A 24,058-nucleotide genomic window follows, 5' to 3' on the forward strand; every position below is an offset into this window, starting at 1 on the left:
TGTTGGAAGATCTGGAGAGCGTTGTGTGCCCTAGGAACTTGGAATTGTCATTAATGGAAGTATTGTCTTAGGAATGATGTAAGACGCTTTGCTGTCCTTAGGTTGAAACATCTAAAACTGTTGATTTAGTCTTCTAGTCCAGGATGCCGGGCTTAATATTTTGGCCTTTATGATGCCACTTTTTATTTTTTACATTTTTGTAAAGCATTAAGATAAAACTTAAGCAAGTTACTTTTACCTTTTATTTTTAGATTACCACACTTATTAATCATAAAGATAATACCAAAAAATCGGATAAAACTCTGCAAGCAATTCAGCGTGTGGGGAAAGCTGTCAATTTGGCTGTTGGAAGATTTGTAAAAGTAGGAGAAGCTATAGCCAATGAAAACTGGGATCTGAAAGAAGAAATAAATATTGCCTGTATTGAAGCTAAACAAGCAGGTATGTGGATATGGATTTTGAAGATTGTTTATACCAATTTTATTGCATTGGAGATGATGCAGAATTACAGCTTTATTTTGAGCAAAAATGTGTGCTGTGCTTTGGTCTTCTGATAAGGGGTACCGAGGCCCATGTGGGGAATGGAGAAAGGCATTGGGTAGTGCAGGCTGGCCTCAAACTCACAGAAGGCCTCCTGCCTTCGCCTCCCGAGGGCTGGGATTATAGGCTGGAATTACAGTTCTCAAAGCGTGTTAGACCCTGTAGTGGTATGAGGGCTACCAATGGTTCAGCTTTGTTGAAGTAGTTTATCCACTTATTCTCTTATTAACATTTACTGAGCGCTGGCAGTGTACCAGGCATTTTCCTAGGCCCTCTGGGTACAGCAGGGTCCAAATCAATCAAAGTCGGCCCTCCTGGAACTTGAATTCTGGTGACGGAGATAGACAATAGATAAGCATTATCATGAATCCAAAAATAAAGCAGGGTAAGTGTGAGAAGACCAAGGGAGGTGCTGTTTCTCAGCTTTAAGCCTGCTGACATTTTGCACTGGATAATTCTTTATTGTAACAGAGCCTTATTTATATTTCAAAACTACACCTGGGGTTCTTAAACAGGAAGGTTGATTTTAAGGAGTGTGAGAGTGGGATCAGGAAAAGCAGTTAGGCTGCAGCCATAGACAGTGGTGACCTAGGTTATGTGGTGACATCAGAGATGGCACAAGGTAGCTACACGTGGGTACATCATCAGGATGGAGCTGACAGAATGTGGCGCAGAGGTGTCATGAATAATTCCAGGGTTTGGGATGAACAGCTGGGTGACAGGTGCTGCCACTTCCTCTGAGATGAGCAACCCCCTGATGCAGAAGCAGGTGTTTTGGGAGGATCCTCAGGGGAAGGAGGGTGATAAGGTGGAGTAACTTGGGGGGACCAACCAGATTACACGCAATCCTGTGTGTGATGTGGATGACGTAAGGTATTATTTTATAGGTAATAGGGAGTCATTGAGGAATTTTGAGCCGGATAAAAGATACTGTCTAGCATTAGAAATCTTTTTGATAGAAATGGAAGAAATGAATACATGAGGGCAGATTGAGAGGGGGTTGTAAATGAAAATATAGAGATTAATATGGAAGCTTTTACAGTAAAAGCAGCTAAACCAAGACAATATACTAGTCACCACTCCCCACCTTTGAACCTAATGCCTTATGCATGCTAGGCAAGACATCTACCACAGAGCTACACTATTACTTTCGAGATAGCATTTTGTGAAGGTGACCAGACTGGCTACATATTTGCAGTCCCCTGCCTCAGCCTCCTGAGTAACTGAGATTACAAGTTGTGCCACTGTACCTGGCTGCAGTAAGGTTTAAAGAGCAGGAAGTGCACAGAAAATGGTCACTTAGGTGGCAAATATATGGGACAAGATTGTTGACGAAAGGAAACAGAACACTCTGGGTTGACTCTCGGGCTTCTAGCCATTGCTAGGTTAGAGAATAGTTTTCCTGCGGGAAGCAGGGGAGATAGCCTCATTACATTTTCAATTGTATTTTTTCTACTTTTGAAAAGACTTGAAATAGCTTACAATAAAAAACATGTTCAATGAGCCCATTAAAATAAGAGATGAAAATAAATACACTGGAAAATTTGGCAAACATGATTATTGTAATTAAGCATGAAATTTATCTCTGTACTTCCTGAAAGCCAAGACAAAAATGTGAGAAGCAAAGTGTTATATAATTCTCATTGTTTGCTGAAAGGAAACAAACCAGCTTGCAAGAGGAGAAAGAGGCATTTTCCTGGCTCAGGATTATGCTGGGGAGACTTTTGAACAGACCTTACATGAAGCCGCGGAGGGTGCAGCAGAGGACGTAGATACTGTTTGTCAGTGTAGCCCTTGGTCAGCAAGAGGAGGGTGATTCACTTTTTAACGGAAAGGGCAGCCTGAGTGTTCCTTTCCCCGTGGTCTGGTAGCATGCCGCGTGCTCAGTGTTGGGGAGAGAGGAGGACGTGGTGTAGCGATACGCCCCAGTGCTCTACAGCTTTCTGCCAGGGAGGTGTGGGCAGTCTTAGAGGACGCCAGGCATCATGGGCTCTGTGCGTCACTTTCCTCGTTTCCAGTGCCCTATGCCTCCTTGGGAATGGCCTCCGCAGTGCCTCAGGTGAGGGGGTGAGAGCAGCCCCTCCTCAGTGTTCCTTTGACACATTCCAGCTTACGGCTAACTGGACCAGAGGACGGATATATTTCTGCCCAGTCAGCCCATCCTGACCATTTCCTCCACTGGACAGTTTCAACCAAGAGCAATAATGTATGCAGCAATAAACTGATTAGAGCTTTAGAGCCAGACCGCCCAGATTCCAATCCCACCTCTTTCACATGCTAGCAGAGTGACACTGGCAAGCTGTTAAACTAAAACACTGCAGTGTTCTCATCTACAAAATGGGGCCATTAATGCTCAGAGGGGTATCTTGATACGATGCATGTATGCATTTGCCACATGTGAAGTATTCAAATATTAATCTCTTTATAATTATTTTTCTTCTTTTCCTATGAGGTATTCTTGCTGTGTATTTTTATTTTGTATTTGGTCATTAGACAAAGTTTATGTTTTGTATGGAAATGCAGTAAATGTTTGTGTATAAGTGGCCTTAGGTTTGCACTTTAAGAAATGATACCAGCTAACTGCATGTAATAAATTAAAAATGAGCACTCTGAAGCTCTAAGGCAGCTTGGTGCTGTCTCAGTGAACTAATTTCTGAACCCTCTATGCTCTGAACAACTTGCCGATGTTAGGGAATCATTTGACCTTGTTGGGTAGAGCTGGCCAAATGTTACCACCCCATGTACTTACGAGTTAAATGCTTGGGGTTCCATTTGTAAAAAGAGTCTAAATAATGCCATATGTGCAGGCTCATATGTCATTTCTGTGGTGATTAAGAGCTTCAGGAAAAATTAACAATTTCCAGAGTTACAGTGGAAACATTTTTATCCTTTGAGCTGTTGCTAATAGAATACAAACGGATTCTTTTCCTCCTGGCTCTCTGTGTGCATCAAGCTTTAGTTCTAAGCACTTTTGTTCTTTCTATATCTTGCCATAAAAACTTTGTAATACAAAACTTATTTTTGTCTAACCAAAAATTAACCAAAATGTATCTATGCAAAGCTACAGGTGTTTATTATCTGGGCAGCTTCGGAGGACCAGGAATCAGGCCAGTGGCTGGGAGTGTGTGAGAGATGGTCTAGGTCAGTGTCTCTGCTGAGGTCGCCGTCAGGGAGTCTGCTGTGCCTCAGTTAGGGGAAGGCGCCCCTTGCCTGCAGGATCTTTTCCCGAGTGCTCTCCCTGGCTGTTGGCTCTTCGTTGCTTAGCCTGTGAGTACCAGGGCAGTTTACTCCATAGCCACTGGGCTCCCTCAGAGGGAACGGGATGACTGTCCAACTGCATAACTTAATCACAGAAGCGACATACTACACTTCTGCTGGACCAATCCTAGAACGATGAAGGTGGGGAAGCCAGGGTGGGGGCTGTGAGAGCCATCTTCAGTGCTAGTGAGCGCTGCTAGTAAGACTTCAGCTAGCAGACATGCCCTCCAGATCTTCACTGCCAGTCCACATGCAGTGGCTTCCATTTTGTGTACTCTTGGGTCATTTCAAACTCCTGTTGTCTGAAACTAAACTCACCATCTCCTCCCTGTGCCCTTCTGATTTTCTCTAAGTGACTTGTGTTAGCAACCATGAGCCATTTATTTTTTTCACGCTTCCCATCCTTCTCACTGGTCAGCACTGGTTTTGTGCTTCCTTTCATGAGTATCTCTGAAATCATCGCCTTTATATTCCTATCACCACCATCCCCAAAGTCTGTATTACCTTATGCCCGCAGCTGAAATAATACCCTGGCTTTAAGTCTCTCCTAGCCTCTGGCTTTAAGTCTATTTTATGTGCTTCAACCAAACTGATCTTCACAAATACTGACTTTAATCCTTTCACACCTGTGATTTGTGCATTAAGTCTCAAATATTTCTACTGTAGATCCTTAGCCAATGGTGGAGATATTACTGTGTATTCATGATAAAATCGACAAGAGGTTTCCCTGAGAGAATCAGTTATGAGGTACACATGTTTATTGAAGACTTAAAAGTTAGTGTATCTTAGTATAAGATGATTGAAGCCTTATTTTTAAAAATCTTTGTTGACTTTACCCGAAAGGCATTTTGAAGAAATCGTATTTGGAGAATCATAGCCTGATTTCATCTTTGAAGAAACCAAACTTTTAGATTGTTTTTTGATAAATAATTACTATGATTAAAATCAAAATGTTTGATAGCAAGTGAAGAATTTTTTTTTTGTAGTGAATTGCAAGGTTCATTTGGTGGTGGTCTGCACTGGGCACCAGAAGATGAATCAGCAGTAAGCCTGAGGGAGGGCCAGCCCTGGGTTTCTGTCCAAACTGGTGAGGGAGGGGCTTGGTTTACTCCCCTGCCCCGCTTCCAGGCTGACCAGCGGACAGACCTGCTTATTGTTTGTACCAAACCATTACTCTTTCCAGACCCACGTCCTTGGCAGTGTCATTCTTTGGGGCCCCCTTGGATGCCCCTACAAACTCAAGTCTGTGGTGATTGGCAACCTGTTTCCCACCTTCCCTGCCCCTTCCTGCAAGCCCAAGGCCAGGCACTTGTTATGCTCTGGTTTGGCTTCTGCTTTGAGTTTTGTGTCCTGGAACTTTTACTGTTTTGCAAAACAGGAGGCTAATTTTCCTTCCCCTTTGGGGGAAGAAGACTTTTAGATTGTTGTGCTTGCTTGAGATATTGCTGGAAACCAAAATTCCTTTTTTCTAACGAAGTGGAGGCAAAGCTTGCCACAGTTCTGAAAAGTATGCTGTTATTTTATCATTAGAAAGCTTCCTGTGGTAATCGCTCCAGTTATCAAGGTGAAATTGCTCCTTGTTCTGAAGTGAAACTCCAGGGCTGAGTTTTTCCTTCAAGTATTGTAGTCAAGATCAAAGGAAGGAATGGGTTTTTATGTGAGTGTCTTATTCCCAATTTTAACTTTTCCCTTTCTTGTTAGGAGAAACAATTGCGGCGCTCACAGATGTAACCGGCTTGAATCACCCGGAAGTTGATGGCCAGATCACAGTTTTTACAGACAAAACCGGAGTCATAAAGGCGGCAAGATTACTTCTGTCCTCAGTGACAAAGGTGTTGCTGCTGGCTGACCGAGTAGTGATCAAGCAGATAATAACGTCAAGAAATAAGGTGCTTGCTTTTCTGCCATTTGTGTTTCAGAGTTGTTCAGAAGTGGTTTTTTTAGGTTAATTACAGTTAATTCAGTAATTTTTGTCTATTATAATTTCGTATAATGCTAATTGTCTGTAGTTTAAAAGCGGTATTTCTTTTATGCCTGTAATTTGCAGTGTGTATGTGGGCCTAATCCCCGCCCCCATACTAGGGATTGAGCCCAGGGAAATAACAGAGCGGGGTACCCCGCAGCCATTTTTTAGTTTTTGAGACAGAGACTTGCTAAGTTGTCCAGGCTGGACTTCAACTTGTGATCCTCCTGCCTTAGCCTCCCAGAGTGCTGGAATTATAAGCCTGTACTGCTGCAGCTACATAAACTCTGAATGCAAGTAATGTTTCTCCTCAGAAAATCATTATCTACAGATGGAACCTTATTGAAAAAGTTTTAGATGTTTACAGTTCAGAAAGGAAATCTTAAAGCTGGGCACAGTGCTAAAGTATTAGGAGAAACCTAGTTGATAAAAATGCCAAATCCTTCGTTTTTTTAGTTTTTCCTGGTCAAAGAGTGCCAAATTAAAAGCTTAAGCAGAATTAATCCCAAACTGTAATTATCCATAGCTAATAATTTCTGTGTAGAGAGGCTATAAAAGTTCCAAATAATTATAAAACTTAAAGAATGGATTTAAACTCTTGCAGAATTTGTACAGTCTTCTAATGCTGGTCATGCTCCTTATTCATCCAGGACTCCAGGCGTGTGTGATTGTAGTCTCCCTGGGGTGGTTCCCTTAGGCAGAGAGAAGAGCAGTCAAACAGGGCAGGGGTCGTCCCAAGTTGAGTTCAAGACAAAACTCACTGATGATGATCACTTTCAGCCTTTTGGCTAACATCAAGTGCAGTATCTGTTCTCATCAGTAATATCTGATCTGTCCTTTATCTGAGGACGATATATTAGGTGGATTTTTTTTTTTGTCTTTTTCCTTTTTATCGGTACCAGGGATCAAACTCACGACTGCCTGCTTGCAGGGCAGGAGCTTATGCCGCTGAGCTAAATCCCCAGCCCCATTAGGTGGATTTTTGAGCTGGGAGATGGAATAAGAGCTTGCTTCGTCCACTCCATGCAGTGCCCTGGTATAGCAGTACCTGTACTGCCCCCCGCCAGGAAACACACACACTCACACACACTCACAAAAACTAATTGATAGGAGTTGAGTGAATCCCAAAGTATAAATTTAAAGAGAAAAAGAAGTGGAGGAGGTGAATTAGGCAGTGCGAGATGAACAGAAGCCACCTGAACCTCTGAGGGATGGGGACTCTGCTCAGCCCTTGGCCTTATCTGTGTTGGTTGCCTGTGCTTCCTGAGCTGCCAGGGCAGGCCAGCATGCCAAATAGCCATCATATCCTCATTAAAAATAAGGAAACACAGGATATCTGTGTTTTTACTTCTTCTGTCAAGAAAACACAGCACTGTCTGTTGTCTCAACTGTGGATTCATGCTCTCTTCTCTCTTCTTGGCAATTAATTTATTCTACAGGCAGTTCCGGACTGATCTACATTGTTTTTCTACTTTGAGGTCCGTAACCTCTCTTTCCACAGCACTGTGTAGATGACCTTTCCCCTTTCCTGGGAAGATTGTGGTTCCTCCAATTCTGGTTCAGTGAATCACATAGCTTTTGCCTGTTGTCTTTTATCCTCATTCCCTTCATACTGCCTGAAGATCTAACTATGTATTTGTCCATTTTCTGTTGTTGTAACAAAATACCTTATGCTAATATTGGGCCCTTTGTAAAGAAAAGAGAGTGGGCTGGGGTGTAGCTCAGTGTACAGTGTTTGCTTACTGTGCATGAGGCCTTGCACAGGTTTGACTCAGAACACCACACAAAGGAGAGAGATACAAGTAGGTTTATTTGGCTGCAGCTTTGGAGGTTGAAATTCTGACAAATGGGAGCACACACAAGAGAGATCACATGGCAAGACAGGGAGCCAGAGACGAGGGTGGGGACAGACCTTTCTTTTTATAAGAACCATGGGGGCTGCATTATCCCCTGCTGAGGGCTATGCACTAGTGACCTATCACATTTCACCAGGGCCCACCACCCCACATCTTGACACACTGGGACCCAGCTTCCGGACAGGAACCCTCAGGGCACTCTCAAACCATGCCCAGACCATGGCAAGACCATCATCTTGTCTGTTCTCACCTCCTCCAGATGAAGCTTCATAAATGAACTCTTGTTTTTGTATATCTAGTATTTTCAAAACTTTCTCTTCCTTTTGCTTTTCAAGTAAGCCGAAGTCTCATCCTAAAAACAAATCATTCCCGAAATGCTTCTAACTTTGAATCAGCTTCTACCCCTGCTCCCTTTTTAGTATTGTGAATCAAACCCAGGCCTTGTACATGCTAGGCAAGTGCTCTACAACTGAGCCGTACCACTAAGCTCTTTATGTTTTTAAGATAGAGTCTTACTATTAAGTTGCTTAGGCTGGCTTTGAACTCTCTCAGCCTCCTAAGTAGTAGGTGTTACAGATGTGCACTACCACACTTGAGTGTGAAGCATGTCTTGTCTCCTTTTTTCCCTTCTCCCAGCTTTCCTCTTGGACAGTGGTGGCACATGTATGGCACACATGGGCAGACAGCTGTTTGTTACCATTGAAAGCTGTAAAAGGCTTGTTAACTGCCCTAAGATTTATAATTTCCCTTTTTTCCTAACTCAACATTGATAGTCTCTGACTGTTTCATAAGTCTCACTAACAATAAAATTTTCTTTGTTTCCAGGTTCTTGCAACTATGGAAAGACTAGAGAAAGTGACTAGCTTTCAAGAGTTTGTCCAAATATTCAGTCAGTTTGGAAATGAAATGGTGGAGTTTGCACATCTAACCGGAGATAGACAAAATGTATGTATTTACTACATCTTAACATCTTCAGATAAATGCACACTACACTTTAGTTTGAATAAAAGTGTGAACTTTGCAATTACTTCTTTGCTTATTAAACTTTGATCTTGAAGGCTTTTCTAAAATAAGTGAGGATACAGTTGGTAGGTTGGTGTATATTTTTTGCACACATGTAACAGTCGAGTATGTTCCCACTGAAGACAGTCATACTTGCCTGCAAGACCTGACGTGAGTATTGAGTACTTTGTCATTATGAAATGTTACGTGTGATTCCTCTCTGGGGATCAGGCAAGTAAACAGAGTCATCATATATATTCTTAACATATTTTGCTGTGTATTTCTGTTTTTCTTACCGCATTAGATTAATAGTAATGCCCATGCTATTACTTTATATGTACTACTTCTCAATACATCCCTATGAGGTCAGGTACAGATATTACTGTTTTACATGTAAGGGAACTGAACCTGAGATAATAAACTTTCTTAATTTCATTCTGTTAGCTCAGTTGTGTCTGACTGTGAAGCCTGTGAGTCTCAAGCTATAGCATACCAGTGTTTGCTATGGGTGATACCAGTGTTTTCATGGGTCTGTTTCCTAATTCAGACCATAAGCTCCTAAGTGTAGGGAGATGGAAAATCTTGTTATTTCCAGGACTGGTATTCTTTGTTTGGGTATTGGTGCATGACTCCATCTTGTCAGCAGGTTATTTGATTGCTTTTTGAGATGTTTCTGGGTATATTCCCTGTGTTAGTCAGATTTCCATTGCTATGACAGAGTAACTCATATAAATAAATGAAGAAAGCTTTTTGGGTTTTTTGGCTCACAGTTTTAGAGGCTTCAGTGCATGGTCATGTGCCTTTATTCCTTTTGGGTCCATGTTGAGGCAAAATTGTCGTGAAGGAAGAATATGGTAGTGCAAAGCTGCTCACCTCATGGGAGCCAGGAAGCAGAGAGGATGTGAAAGACTGAGAGGAAAGAGCTGGGGACCAGACATAGTGCCAGGCCTGGCCCCGTGACCTGCTCCCTTTCACTAGGCTCCACTTCCTTTTCCCCATCACCTCCCAGCAATGCTGGGAGAGCTCACCAGTAGGTTAATGATGAAGTGAGGTCCCTCAGGACACATCACTTTCCTAGATCCAGTCAGCCACCAGCCCTTCAGCCTACAGAGGCTTTCTGAGGAGCGTTTCGGGTCTCTGGGCCTCGCAGTCCTAGAGGTGACTCCTGTCATTTTGAGTAGAGCTGCTCTGTTCAGCTGGTGTGGCCTGGGAAGGGAGACAGGATAACAGCATGTGTCTCTAGGAAAGCTGTTTCATTGTCTTTCACCGTCATTACTCTTTATAATATTCGTTTCCTTTTCTGTCTTCATCTTCTTCCTCCTTTTCCTTCTTCCCCTATATAAATTATTAGCCTGAATATTTTTATAGTAATAATAACAACTTGTCATCTAGTATTTACTTGAGCATTTGAGTAAGCAGGTTGTGGTTCTTGGGTTCCAAAGCCATCTTTGTAAATTTACATTTCCTGCCTAGTCCTCTTCTGCCTCTGGACATAACTGGCAAACTTCACCAGTATTTTTTTTTTTTTTAAATTTTACAGGGGGCAAAATCAAACATAACAAAAAAGAACAAAACAGAACATAAGAAAGCAGCGGCATAAGCACCTGCCTTGCATGCAGGCGGTCGTGAGTTCAATCCCCAGTACCAATAAAAAAAAAAAAAAAAAAAAAAGGAGATACAAATTTCAAAGTTAGACGACCCAAGATCTTCACTATCTATCGTATTATCTCTTGCTCTCTTCCAAATGGTTGTCCATGTCTTCACAAACAGAGAATTCATACAAAACAACATAGTATAAAACTGATCTGAACAGAATGAGGCAGGCGTTTTAGGTCTTCAAAACCAGGCAATAGGGAAGTCAGTAATGGCTATCGTAGAGTCTTTTGTAAAAATTTGTCCTGGGTTATTTTTTTCTTAATAGCATTTCTGGAATTTTTAGGGTTTTTATTGGTGTGTGTGTGTGTGTGTGTGTGTGTGTGTGTGTGTGTGTGTGTTGGGGATCAAACTCATGATCTCACACTTGCCAGGATTTTTGAATTTTGTTACTGCTGAGAAAATAATTTTTCAAGAAATGGGGTTATTTGTATGCTCTTGGACCACCTGATGATTTTATTTCATTTTAAGGATTTGAAAGATGAAAAGAAAAAAGCAAAAATGGCGGCAGCCCGGGCAGTGCTTGAAAAGTGTACGATGATGCTTCTCACAGCGTCCAAGGTGAGGAGGCTGATGTGTCACCGTGTTGTAACCTAGTCATGAGAAAACTTGATTAGATAAACCTAACTTCTGTAGTTGACATTTTTGCAAAGATTACAGGGGTAGCTGTGAATGGGGGCCTGAACAGTTAAGTCTCGGTTGTAGTGAACAAGAGTGCCAGCCTTCTTCCCCAGCGTCAAACAGTGGGACCTGTGAGCCAGGCCTGCCTCGCACAGTGCTCCCTGCACACTGTGCCTGCCACTGAGGACCCAGCTCCTCATGCCACAGAGAGAGCTGGGCACATGGAGATCGGTTAGTGAGACGGAATAGGAGTCCGTCCTTAGTTTGTTTAGCCTGTAACTTCATATGTCTCATTGCTTTTTTCTACTTTAGCACATCTATCAATCAAGAGCTTGTACTGCCACAGAATAACTGGCTGGCAAATTGGTACAATTCAAGAATGCATAAACTGGGCATAGTGGCACATGCCTGTGATCCCAGCTCTCTGGGAGGCAGAGGCAGGAGGATCTTAAATTCAAGCCTCACCTGGGCAACCTAGTGAGTTAGTGATACCCTTTCTTAAAATAAAAAGTAAAACAAAATGCTATGGGAATGTAGCTGTGTGTGAAGGCCCTGGCTTCAGTCCCCCCAAATGAAAAGATGAAGACTAGTAACTGTATCATTAAGAGTTTGTATAGAATTGCCTTTTCTTCTATGTGTATTTGTTTTGTGCTGGGATCCATAAAAATACACCCCATGGAGCCCTCTCCAAAAGCTCTGTGTACATCCAGGTCCTTGAGTAGTTTTCATTTGTATCATCTTTTAAAAATCAAAGACGCTACCACTGTCACATCTCGTTTATTTTCCTCATTCTTTTTTAGTTCTTGCATGGATAAGCCTGCACTTAAGAATAGTTTTAACCATGATAAAGAATGTTTCCCCCAGCAGTTTTAGGCGAGCTTGTCTTGAAGTGTGAAGATGTAGTTTTGCACTCTGTGTTTTCACTTAACCTTGCTATTGCTTTTTACTCACCCTGCTTCCACTTTAGTGAGGAGAGGCAGCTGGGGGAGCCAGGGACCCAGGAGACGTGGGTAAAGAACCATTTTTATTAGCATGACACGTTCTCTGTACGATTTCCCGTGGTGGGGGTGGGTCACGCATTAAAATAAACATTTTCAATTGTTTTGAAGACGTGTCTCAGGCACCCTAACTGTGACTCAGCCCATAAAAACAAAGAAGGAGTGTTTAACCGCATGAAAGTGGCGCTGGATAAGGTCATTGAAATTGTGACTGACTGTAAGCCACACGGAGAGACTGACATTTCATCTACCAGTATTTTTCATGCAATTAAAGAATTCAAGGTAAGAACAGAGAACATTTCGATTTTTTTTCTTTCCATGTTAAGGGAGCATTGTCACATGCAGAGTCCTTAGTATTGTTACGATTTAGGAAGACACATCACAGAAGCACATCTGTCGCCTTAAAACAGTGCTGCCACTTACAAGCCCGATGTTCAGTAACACTGGCTTAGTGTGATATTTACTAGAAACACTGTCTTTTCTTTTTTCTTTCTTTCTCCTTCCCACACTCCATCATTTTCTCATGCTCTCTCTCTCTCTCTCTCTCTCTCTCTCTCTCTCTCTGTGTCTCTGTCTCTCTCTCTCATTCTGAGGAATGATCTTACTAACTTGCCCAGGCTGCCATCTAACTGCCTCTGACTGCCAGAGTGCTGGGAGTCCAGGCATGCACCATCCCTCCAGCTTGGTTTTAGCTTGTAGTAGCTGCTCCACATCTGCTGACTCTGGGATCTACGGGTAGCCCCTGTTAGAAGTGATGTTGCCTTCCATTTTTTGAGCCTTGCCATGCCGTCCCTGATGATGACGCTTCTAGAATTTATCCCCTTTCTTGTGTTATTAAGCTTGTTACTTTGAGACTGTAGTGATAGTATGAAGGAGGATGTGGTTTAGTGGTAGAGTGCTTGCCTAACATTTACAATAATTAATGATCTAAAATAATAATACACACTAACATTAATTAAGCCTGTGGTCTGTGCCAGCCTGGGCTGCATGCTTTCAAGTATGAACTCACATGACCCTCACAAAAACTGTTGTTACTCTTCCCACTGAACGGTTGAGGAGACTCAGAAACAGATGATTGACTTGCGGGCCAGGGAGTGGCAGAGTTAGGATGTGAAAGTGTCGGTGACTCCAGGCAGTCTGCCGTCTTGCTAGAGTCTGAGGGATGGTGAAGGTGCTCTTTGGGGAAGGCCAGTGTCTGAGTGTGAAGGTCCTAGACAGACCAGTGTGGTAAGTCCCCGACTTAGGGACATTGTTACAAACTTGCACAGTATTAGCCTCACTTTGTCAGATATGAATGAATCTGGCTTACAAACAGTTCTCCTGGAGCAGGACTCATTCTAAGTCAGGGACTTCCTGTACACTACTGTCACTTTACAGATGGAGAAACCAAGGCCCTCAGGAGTTGTTTATCCAATATGGTAAGGGTCACCACCATTAGTAAATAGGCCTGAGATGGGGATGGTGTTTTCTGTCTTACTTTACTTTTTTTTGTCTTTTGAGGCAGGGTCTCACAATGTAGTTCGGGCTGTCCTTGAGCTCACTTTGTAGTCCAGGCTGGTTATGAACTTGCTACCATCCTCCCGCCTAAGCCCCCTGAGTGCTGGGATTACAGGTGTGAACCACCATGGCTCATTACGTTCTGATTTTAACTGTGTGAAGGTCTAAGTAAGGACATCAGGTGAAAGAAAGTGATAAAAGGAACATTTCTTTTTAGGAACTATGCTCTTAAATCTTATTTAATCCTTAACTGCCACTTTAGGTGGGTATAACAATGATACCTTTCTCTTGAGGAAGAAAGCTAGTAAGTGGTGAAACCCTTCTTTAGACCCAGAATTCTCTAGTCTGAAAGTCCAGAACTTTTCAGTTTATATTGCTGGTCCTGCTTCTCTTTTAGTGGTAAGACCTCATATATGCTCTAATAGAAAAATTGAAAAACTTTAACATATATGATTGAGGCCTTTTACATTGCTTTGCTACATACCTATAATCTAATCACTCAGGAGGCTGAGATAGGAGGATCTGTCTACCTTAGCCAGACAGTGTTTCCACCTGGGCCAAGTAGGAAAGAGGGAAGTGCACACTCTGACTTTGTGACTTTCTCAGACTTGGGGCATGGTTCATAGTAAAACAGGTTATGTGTGAGATTTAACTTGATATATTTGTGACAAGACCTTAAGTGCAAAGCAAGTATCTGTCACTCATCAGCACATTCATTGTGACTTCTGTCGTGGACCTTACTACTTTTTGCCTCTTGGCCTGAGTTGTCCCTGTGACATCGTTCCTGGGTCAGAGGTTAAAGTTGAGATGGGGTAGTTGCAAGGAAGGTGACACAGGTGACCTGATGTTCATCACACATTCGCAGAGCTTGGGACACAGGTGGTGGCCTGGAATTGTTTAGGGTCTGGGGAGTGAGATACACTGTTCAAGAGGTGGGTAAATACAAGACCATAGAGGATTGTATGCTGTACTCTAAATGGTAGCGGCAGTTACAGTGATGGTGGCGGTCTCACAAGGCTCGTGTTTCAGAAGGACTATATAACCCTTCCCTTTGAAAGGGTAGAGGATGTTTGGTTCGGTGAAGTGCTGTTGGGGGCATAAAACAAAAGACGGGGAGACAGGTGACTAGGAGCGCTTTTGCTGAATTAGTGAAGGAAACATTGATCTCTTTTCCAGTCCCTGTCACCCTCCACCCCTTTTATACTCATCCCTTGGGGCTCAGTACATGTTCGTATTTGGCTTAACACATCTTCCAGGACTTTTTCTAGGCATTTGCTCAGATGCAATTCCTTTACCTGGAGGTTGGTTCATTTTTCCATCACTTGCTATATGATGGTGCTCTTTCTTACTATTTATTGACCTCCTCTCTTTGTATTCACAGTTCTAGGAATGAGGCTTTGCATGACCATTGGTGATTTTTGTGGGTTTTTTTGGTGATATTGCAGATAGCACCTGAGGCCCTTCCCTGAGCTACATCCTCACCTTTGAGACTTTTGAGTCAGGACCTTACAAAGTTGTCTAAGCTTAACTTGAACTTGTGATACTTCTTCCTCAGACTCCTGGGCAGCTGGGTTTATAGGCATGAGCCAGGCCATTGATAACTCTTTATGTGTCCTCCTGGGTTGGCAGAGGAGATAGTTATCAGTGGAGTTTGTATCTCCCTCAGCGTGGGACAGAAATTGTTGTGTATTTTGCTGACCTGTTCTGGTTAGGTGCGAATGCTGACTCACCTGGATCTATATCCTCTCTGTGCTCAGGTGAATATTGAAGCTCTTCGGGAGAATCCTTATTTGCAGTCCAAAGAGAACTTCTCTGCGACATTGGAAGTCATCTTGGAGCAGACGGAGGACTTCACTGACTGTGCCTACACCAGCCATGAACACAGAGAACGCATCTTGGAGCTGTGCGGCCAGGCGCGGGTGGAACTGCAGCAGCTCCTGTCTGTGTGGATGCAGGCTGTAAGAACGCTTCCCAGCACAGTACCTGTTCTGTAGTAGGTGTCAGCTGGTGTTTTAAGAGAAGCGGAAGCTGGCATAATCAGTATGAATTTGGTTAGCATGAGACAAGGACGTCTCATCTCTTTTCTCCCTCCTGGTTGGCCAGTTAACCTTCCCTTCCAGCACTCATAGGATGTGACATTTCTTTTTTTTTTTTGGTCTTTTTCGTTTTTATCGGTACCAGGGACCGAACTCACAACTGCCTGTTTACAAGGCAGGCGCTTATGCCGCTGAGCTGAATCCCCAGCCCCGGATGTGATGTTTCTAGACTTGTTGATTCTCCTCCTGGCCAGTCTGGGTTCTGTGCCACTGTCACCATCTCTAGTTCACTCTTACACCTCTGGAAGATTCTTCAGGTGAATAGCAGAATGGTGGATCCCTTCCTAGAGGTTCTTGGGACCTGAGTTTTCATGCACGGGCCATTTAAATGGGCACAGTCCTTAACTCTGAGGCCAGTCAGATTATAGATTCAGAGCTTTAGGACATTTACTGAGATCTGGATGCAGTGAAGAAGGAATAGATGCAGCTGGCAGGTAAAAGATCATTCACCCTTGCAGACTGCTGGTCTGCACAGGCGAACTCTGCTTAACAGGCTTCGGATAGGCTGCTGGTGTGCTAAAACGTGGGAAGCTATTGTAGCAGAACCACAACAGAAGTGGACCAGCATGGACAGTGTTTCCAACCTCGTATAGCAGTGCGTTAAAAAGGAAGAGACAGAGGCCTGAGACATGTCTCTGGCACCATTTATTTATTCTTTAGACCTAGACTGTGTCAAAATAATATTTCCTATGGCTTACCACACATGGCAGGGAGAGGACAAGCATGGGTGTCATGAGCAGAAGCTTCAGGAGTAAGAGTGAAGAAGGGGCGTGAGTGTGGCCCAGACTGTGAAGGACGAAGCAGACGTCTTCTTAGCAGCTAGATTGATCAATAAAAAGAGTAGACATGAATGACACATTTCCTGGTATTTTCTTGGCATCACAACTGTGCAAATGACCATATTCACAGGGAATCTTTCCCTATAGTAGTATGAGAGATTTGAGCACTGTTTTGTTTAGTTTGAATTATTTGTATCATGTCTAACATTGTAAATTGCTTCAGGGTTAAATTTTAAGCTGAATGTTAGTTTTCTTTTGTTTTTGATGAAATGCTCTGTGTTGAGAATTCGATTCTGTCGTACTTATGAGGGCATTAATGGCCTTCTTATATTTCAGAAGCATTCAGACTCTGGCTCTTCACGAGGTGCACTTTTTTATTCCTTTACTTTTTTTTTTTTTGAGTTATTACTGAGTACCTTTTATATTCCAGGCACCAGACATGTAAAGATGAATAAGATAAAACCTTCACCTATACAGTATTGATTTTATAATGTAGAAAGAAGTGGAAAAGGGTGGGTCAAGGAAAAAACAAACCAAAACTGTAAGAAGCCTAAGAGAAGGTGTAGATCACGTGTTGAAAGGGTTTGAAGGAGGGTTAAGTATTAAGCACACTCGATGAAGGCACTGCATTTAACTTCAGTTTTAACTGAATACAGCACCTGCAATCTGCCGGGTTTTGTGGATTCAGTAGTGGCTCCAGCCTTCATGGGCCTTACATGGCAGCCGAGACCTTAAGTGAACAAAATTTAAGACACTGTAATTGCAAACCGGAATAGATTAGAGTGGGTTATACCGAGGGCTTGATTTAAATTGGGTGATTTGATAAGGGTATGTGAGGAGATATTTCTGTAAGGTAATAGATATTTATATAAGATGAACAGGAAATTATGTAAGTTGAATACTATTTAGTAATAAAAAGGGAAAATTTTGATAATGTATTATGGATAAATTACTAGTGTTATAATAAATAAAGTCCGGTACAAAGATATCTATGTAAGAGGAATCAAGAGTAAAGGTTTAGTGTTATATGCATGTAACAGTTCCCCAAAATGTGTAAAAAAAATAGAAAAGAGATTAATTCTAGACCTAGTGTATTTATTAAAAGTTGACTTAAAAATCACCTGTTTATAGTTAGTGTAGAAAAATAAAATTAACTAAAATTCTATTTTTTACTCTAACCTTACACATGTAGAATTTTTAACAATACTTTTATTATAGTCAGGTGGTATTAATATTTATTCTAATTTATAGTTCAGATGGAAATATAATAAACTAAAAAGATGAAGTAACACTATGTATGTACTTAAAATTTTTAGCAAAGCAAGAAAACCAAAAGCATCGCTGAGGAACTGGAGCTCACTATTTTGAAAATCAGTCATAGTCTCAATGAACTTAAGAAGGAAGTAAGTATAGTTGGAAATTTAGCCTTTTATAATTGTTTGCTAATTTCCTGTTACATCAGGTGTATGCTTTACATGTGTATTACACGGTCTCTGTGATTAGAGAATGATTTAGAAGTTGCTCTTAGCCATTGTTAGTTTGAAGCCACCATTTATTAGTGCTGTTATTCTCAAAATTTACATCCATGAACACTCATAGCAGCTTTATTTATAATGCCCAAACCAGAAACAGCCTAAATGTCTTTCAGTAGTGGTGTTGGTAAATGGCTTTTGTTATAATTGTGCTAAATACTATTTAGCAAAAAAAGAACAATTTTAATATGTACAGTAATATGAAGGAATCACTAAAGCATTTTACTGAATGAAAGAAGCCAGATGCAAAGGCGTGCGTGTGTGTGTGTGTGTGTGTGTGTGTGTGTGTATACATTTAGGAAAAAATCTAGAAATGGAAAAATTCTAAATGACAAAAATCAGATCAGTGTTTTCCTGGGGTCAGAAGCTGGCAGTGTTTATTAAACAGGGCACAGAGGCCTTTTTGAGGTAATGGAAACGCCCATAACAGTGACTGTGGTGATGGCTACATAGCTTATATGTTTGCCCAGCTCTTCTAACTGTACCTTAAACTGAGTGCATTTTGTTTAATTGATAGGGCCTTAATATAGTTGATTTGTTAAAGTATTGTTTAGGTTGAGAAGATTTCCCTGTTCCCAGATGAAAACTTGGTCATCCTGTGACCTGTTCTGGGCCGAGTCTGGTGATCCCTCTGAGGTAGAGGTTCATTCACGCCCTGCCCCTGAGCTGTTTCTGTAAACGGTGTGTGGGGCCGCAGTTCTGCCGTCTGTGTAGACACTGGCTACCCCTTCCCTCAGTCACCGCACAGTGGGTAGTTGCATTGGAGCCTGCATGGCCTGCACATCCTGAAGCATTTGTTTCTAGGCCTTTTACAGAAAATGTTTGTCACCTCCGCTTTCAGTTGTGAGACACAATCTCAGTCTGAAAATAAGAATGTTCACTCTAGTGTCCTCATCAGCATTTTACTCTCCATTTAATTGTAGAACTTTTGTATTAGTTACCTTCCCAAAGCACCTGCAGCTTAAAGGAGCAGAGGTTTATGTTGGCTTACTGTTTTAGAGGTTCAGTCTTTGGATCGCCAGTTGTAGGGCAGAAGCAGCATGGTGGAACAAAGGGAGGCTGCTCCACATGGCAGCCAGGAAGCAGAAAGAGAAAGGAGGAGTTGTCCTTCCGGGTCATACCAACAGTGAGCCCCCCTCTCCAGCCAGCTCCCCCTCCTAACAACAGTGCATTCATCCATGAACCCCTCAATGGATTACCTCACTGATGAGTGTAGCACCCCCATGAGCCAGTCACTTTCCCAGAGTCCCACATCTGAACATGGGAGTCTTGAGGGACAGGGAAAATTTCAACTGTAACAGGCTTCACAGTCATTCTCCACTTCTCCCCCTCCTACAGCTTTAGGGAAGGTGTTGTCTCTTTTCCTTTTCACTGCTGTTGTTCTCCATGATGTGGGTGCTGTTACTGATGTTTACCAGGCTGTGCAAAGGGAGACAAGACAGGAGGTTGGGGGTGGAAGAGTCTTGGAGATGGTTTTCCTTATAAGATGACTTTGGGCTGACTTTCTCCTTCCTAGATGTGTTTGGGTAGGTCTGCGAAGTTCTCTTTCTGTCACCAGCCCTTATCACTACTCCCTCTGCTTAGAGGGCTGCCTGGCGCAGTCACAGGAATCACCCCTTGGCTCTCCAGGCACACCCTCCTCTCAAAAACCTCTCCTGTTCCCTATCTCTACTTTTGTTTTTATGTCTTTGAAGCAGATTAAAGGCTCAGGAGAATTAAACTGGATTTTGAATTTTTTTTTTTTTTTGTAAACTACACACATACATCGTACATGGTACTGACACCTCTGTTGAAACTTCTGTGTAACCATCCTGATAAACATAAAGGACATAGCTTTCTTGTCTTTAAAAAACCAACCAGTTCAGTTTTAGCTGAACTGTTGTTGAATTCTGAACTATCAGTACAGCATAAAATTGTTTGGAGACAGACCTTATTTTCCTAGCTCTAAAATGGGCACTGAGAATTCTCTTTAGGAGAGGGATGATGTGCGTGAACCCACTCTCGGGACATTGTACAGAGCAGGAGCTTCATGTTTGTGCTCTCTTCTTCCCTTACAGTTGATAATGAAATGTCCCTAAAACCATTTATAGGAGTTCTATGACCCTGGCAGGTCTCTATGGACCTGTTTCATAGTCTCTAAGGTAAAGGGTTAGTATTCTCTGGGCCCTTCTGGTGAGACATAATCTTCCTAAGTTCTTACATGACATTTAATTTCCAAAGGGAAAGGAATTTTAATGTTTTTGTTTTTGACTATAATCACTTTCACTTAATTGCATGAATGCAGGCAACCCTCTTGTTAATTTTGTAAAAGTCCTGTAATTTGAATCAACATTGGATTACTTCCAGAAAAAAGAAATTTCCTCATTCAAATAGGCTTGGTTCAAAGTCAGATTTTCCTTAGAATAATATTTTAGATCTCTTGCTGGACAAATCCAAATCAACTGTTTTGTCATAAAAGAGGGTAAGAAGAAAAGATTTTGGAACTACTAATATACAAAAATATCCGATGAGAGTAAGTTGTGCTTCAGATCTGTGCCATCAAGTGAAATGAAGCCTTCAGGTTTTTGTTATCCTTTATCTTTGTTTCTGCTGGGAAACAAGTTTCTTCTTCCTGCTCTTTCTTTTTTTGCTTTTCACAACAGGGTTTTGCTGTGTAATTCAGGTGACCCTTGAACTCCCTGGGTATCCCAGGTTGATCTTGAACTTGTGGCAGTTCTCCTGCCTCAGCCTCCTGAGTGCTGGGATTACAGGTGTGTGTCATCATGCCCATGCAGTTTCCTCTGGATAGCAGACTAACATAGTCTGTAACCCTGAGGATGGGAGTTGGATCTATCTTGTCATCGAGGTTTGTCCAGCCTCCAGCATCTGCCATGATGTTGATATTTCATTATATTTTATTGAATACCTAATTGAATGAATCTCACATTGGAACTTCAGAAGTATGCTAAGAAACTTATAAATGATTATGAACTGTTTGATTTCCCCCTTAATGCTCTGAATACAATATTTGTAGTACTGTTTCATTTCTTACCAACTCTTTTCCACTCCCAAATTGTACCATGGATTGAACTCAGGACCTTGTTCATGCTAGATAAGTGCTCTGCCTCCAAGCTACATCTAACTCTCTTCTTCCTCTTCGTTTTGAGACAGATCTTGCCATGTAGCTCAGGCTGGCCTTCAGCTTGCAATCTTCCTGCCTCAGGCTCCTTGGAGTATAGGCATGTGCCACTGCATCTGGCTCCTCACTAACTTTACGAACAAAAGCTCTGAGTGCCATGATGTACGTCTATAACACCAACTGCTTGGGAGGTTGGAGTAGGAGGGTTACAAATTGAAGGATGGTCTGGGCAAGTTAGTGAGACCTTGTGAAAAAGAGAAAGATAGAAAAGAAAAGCAGAAGCATTTGTCACTATGTGGGAAGTGCTGGTTGATAACAGGATGGACAAGGTCCTGGTCTTCTCAGCCTCTGGATGGCCAGGTCATCTTCCATGAACAGCAAGAGTGCTAGAATGAAGGGTACAGATGCATAGATGTCGCCCCTTCCCTCAGGAGAATGTCTTCTTTCCCTCGTGCTACCCGGTTTCTGCTGTTACCACTGGGGACTCTCGGTGGGTCAAGGGGGACCACTTTTGAGGTTTGTAGCCATTAGCTTTCAAAGTGCCTGTCAGGTACTTGGCATAAAACCTTGTTTTCTTTCCTCACTCCCCACACCTGCAGCTCCATAGCACAGCAATGCAGCTGGCCACAGAGCTCTTAAAATATCATGCAGACCACGTGGTTCTAAAAGCGTTAAAACTTAATGGAGTAGAAGGCAATTTAGAAGCTTTGGCTGAATATGCCTGTAAACTTTCTGAACAGAAGGATCAGCTGGTTGAGGTGAGTAACAGGTTGTGTGCTAAAGAAACTGTAGTTTACAATTCCATAGCTAAACTGTTGAGGGAATATTAGCAGGATGACAGCCTCGGTTAATTCATCTGAGCATTTTCTCTCTCTCCTTTGGAATCTTGAAGGTACAGTGTATGTCTGCCCTGTTCCTAACAGTCTTGCATTTAAACGAAGTGACAAAAAGTGCTAGAACCCACACGTGCACATCTTAATCTTCTTTCCCTTATCCTCTCAGAGGGATTTGGCCTTGGAGTAGGGCAATAGAGGGCCATTGTGTGACTGCTTTGACTGAATCTGTTGGGGCTTCAGCAGGAAGGAGATGGCCCACTCACTCCAAGATCATTTAGAGAGGGTTTTGTAAGCGAGCCATTCAGCACTGTGTAGACGGACTGAGCGGAAACCATAGTGAGACCGCAGTGATTGGGGCGACAGGTGGCAGAGCGGGTACCACCCTGGCTGAGGTTAATGGGGTGGAACCTGCAGGGTTCTCTGAAAGTCCCTGGAAGGGTGGCGATGTTTGGAACTGGCACGCAGATGGCCCAAGAAGGCCCACCAGGGAGGAACCATGGGAGTAAAGGCCCTTTCCCTCCTGCCTCTGCTCATCTGTTGCTGGGCTTCCCATTGGCCAGACACAGCTGTAGATAACCTCAGTCTCCCAGGGCAAAAAGCAGATATGAGAGGGGAGGAGAGAAGATGAGGATGTGTATAGAGGGGACATCTCACACAGGATTCCTTCTCTGAACCTCCCCTTCTCCTTCTCCAATGTCTGTTGTGTATTATTGGTACCTCACTTGCTACTTTTGTTACAATTCTAATTTGGCTTCTTAATGGCTATGATAAGCCTTTTACCTACTGAAAATGTTGGAACAATTCTGAACTCTTGTGTACTCTGTAAGAGGTATGTCCAAGCCAACATTTATAAAAGCACAGATAGGCACCATTTAGCTGCATTCAGGTTAATGTACCCTGCTCAACAAATCACAAAGACGCATGGTTAAAAGGAACCTTTAGGCTAACACAATCAGCATCCTGTCCTTTACTTATTAACATAGTGGCCTAGAAATCTTTAGGGAACATTCTTAAAATGACTGTAGATTTATTTCTGTAATTTAATAGTCTTGATGCTTTATAAACCAAATATTTTGACTATAGAGAAACTTGCTAATTATAGAAATCCCAAAGCAAATAATTTTTTAAAAAATTTAAAGATTTTCTTCATTTTAAGCTTCAAGATGTTCAGTAATTTCCTCTAATGCAGACTTTCTACTCATGACATCAGTCTGCCTGGTACATGGTTATCTCTAAGAAGAAAGGTGTGCTTAACTGATCATGATGGGAAGTGCTGCCTGTTGGTAGAAACAATGTGTAGCTGTGGTAACTGACAGTTTCGCTGAGCTAAATTTCTTCTTTCAGAAGGTGTGGGGCACTATTAGATTCTTTCATAATTCCTAGAACACTTTCTCAAGATCGGGTAGGAAGCAGAAACAGTATGTTATACCTTTATTGGTTCCTGTTTTCATCCCAGAGAGTCTCTTGGTGACTCATGTAGTGATAATCTCAGTAATGTCCAAATTTATGGTTATGAGCATTAATAAATTTTATTGTGAAATTTAGTTTTCTGTTTAATTATGAAGTGATACAGTGTATTGAGAAGGACGAGAGTGTGAAAGTTGAACTGTGGACATGTTTTCTCGTAGACTTGTCGGTTGCTGAGACATGTATCTGGGACGGAACCTCTTGAGATAACTTGTATTCATGCCGAAGAGACATTTCAGGTGACTGGCCAACAGGTATGACAGCAGCAGATTGTTCCTTCTGTATTATGTCTAACCTGAGTATCGTAGCAAATTGTGTACAAGGGAGGTACAAAGGATTCCTTAGAACTAAAGCCCAAATCTACGAGAAAGAAAGGGAAGGAAATTTCTGTGGGTAATGTGCTTGAATGAGACTGATATTGCACTGGATTAGCTACTCATTTTGGCAGATGGCAGACTGGCTCATTTAAATGAAATCTTAAGGCTGGATGTGGTATCACATGCCTGTAATCCCTGCACTCAGGAGGCTGAGGTAGCAGGATCACTGTAAATTTGAGGCCAATTTGGGCTACAAGGTGAGTTCAAGGCCAGCCTGAACTGTATAGTGAAACCCTGTCTCAGAAAGACAAAACAAAGTAAGAAAAGAAAGAAAAAAAAAAAAAAAAGAAAAGAAAAAGAAATCCTAGTTTAGTGTATTTTTAAAGCTGTTTGTAATGCACATTGTTATAACATGTTTGGAAAGTAAGCTGTCCTTACATGATAAGCTGTAAAAACATTCACTCATTTCAGCTTAACAGTTCCTAAGGATAAAGGGAGATTTCAAAACAAAACAGTGTTTTCTAC

The 24,058-nt window shown here is 42.1% G+C and overlaps 1 protein-coding gene and 1 non-coding gene across 4 annotated transcripts in view; both read left to right on the top strand.

Moving 5' to 3' along the window:
• Ctnnal1 (catenin alpha like 1) overlaps positions 1–24,058 on the top strand; it is a 62,159-nt gene that overhangs the window by 17,515 nt on the left and 20,586 nt on the right. For 2 of the 3 annotated variants that reach the window (XM_063261161.1, XM_063261153.1), the window contains exons 2-10: positions 252–441; positions 5,500–5,687; positions 8,443–8,562; positions 10,744–10,833; positions 12,003–12,173; positions 15,146–15,346; positions 17,580–17,666; positions 21,513–21,671; positions 23,378–23,470. In XM_063261161.1, the coding sequence (XP_063117231.1) occupies positions 252–441; positions 5,500–5,687; positions 8,443–8,562; positions 10,744–10,833; positions 12,003–12,173; positions 15,146–15,346; positions 17,580–17,666; positions 21,513–21,671; positions 23,378–23,470 (1,299 nt within the window). The remainder of the gene's footprint in view (positions 1–251; positions 442–5,499; positions 5,688–8,442; positions 8,563–10,743; positions 10,834–12,002; positions 12,174–15,145; positions 15,347–17,579; positions 17,667–21,512; positions 21,672–23,377; positions 23,471–24,058) is intronic. The other variant, XM_063261169.1, reaches the window with a different exon arrangement.
• Positions 6,531–6,724, top strand: LOC111755202 (U2 spliceosomal RNA). The gene has a single exon (XR_010041730.1). It is a non-coding gene; the product is annotated as a U2 spliceosomal RNA (small nuclear RNA).

This window comes from Cavia porcellus, unplaced genomic scaffold (assembly GCF_034190915.1).
Source record: "Cavia porcellus strain 051 isolate PalLab524CR breed Dunkin Hartley unplaced genomic scaffold, mCavPor4.1 scaffold_1, whole genome shotgun sequence".
Classification (NCBI taxonomy): Eukaryota; Metazoa; Chordata; class Mammalia; order Rodentia; family Caviidae; genus Cavia; species Cavia porcellus.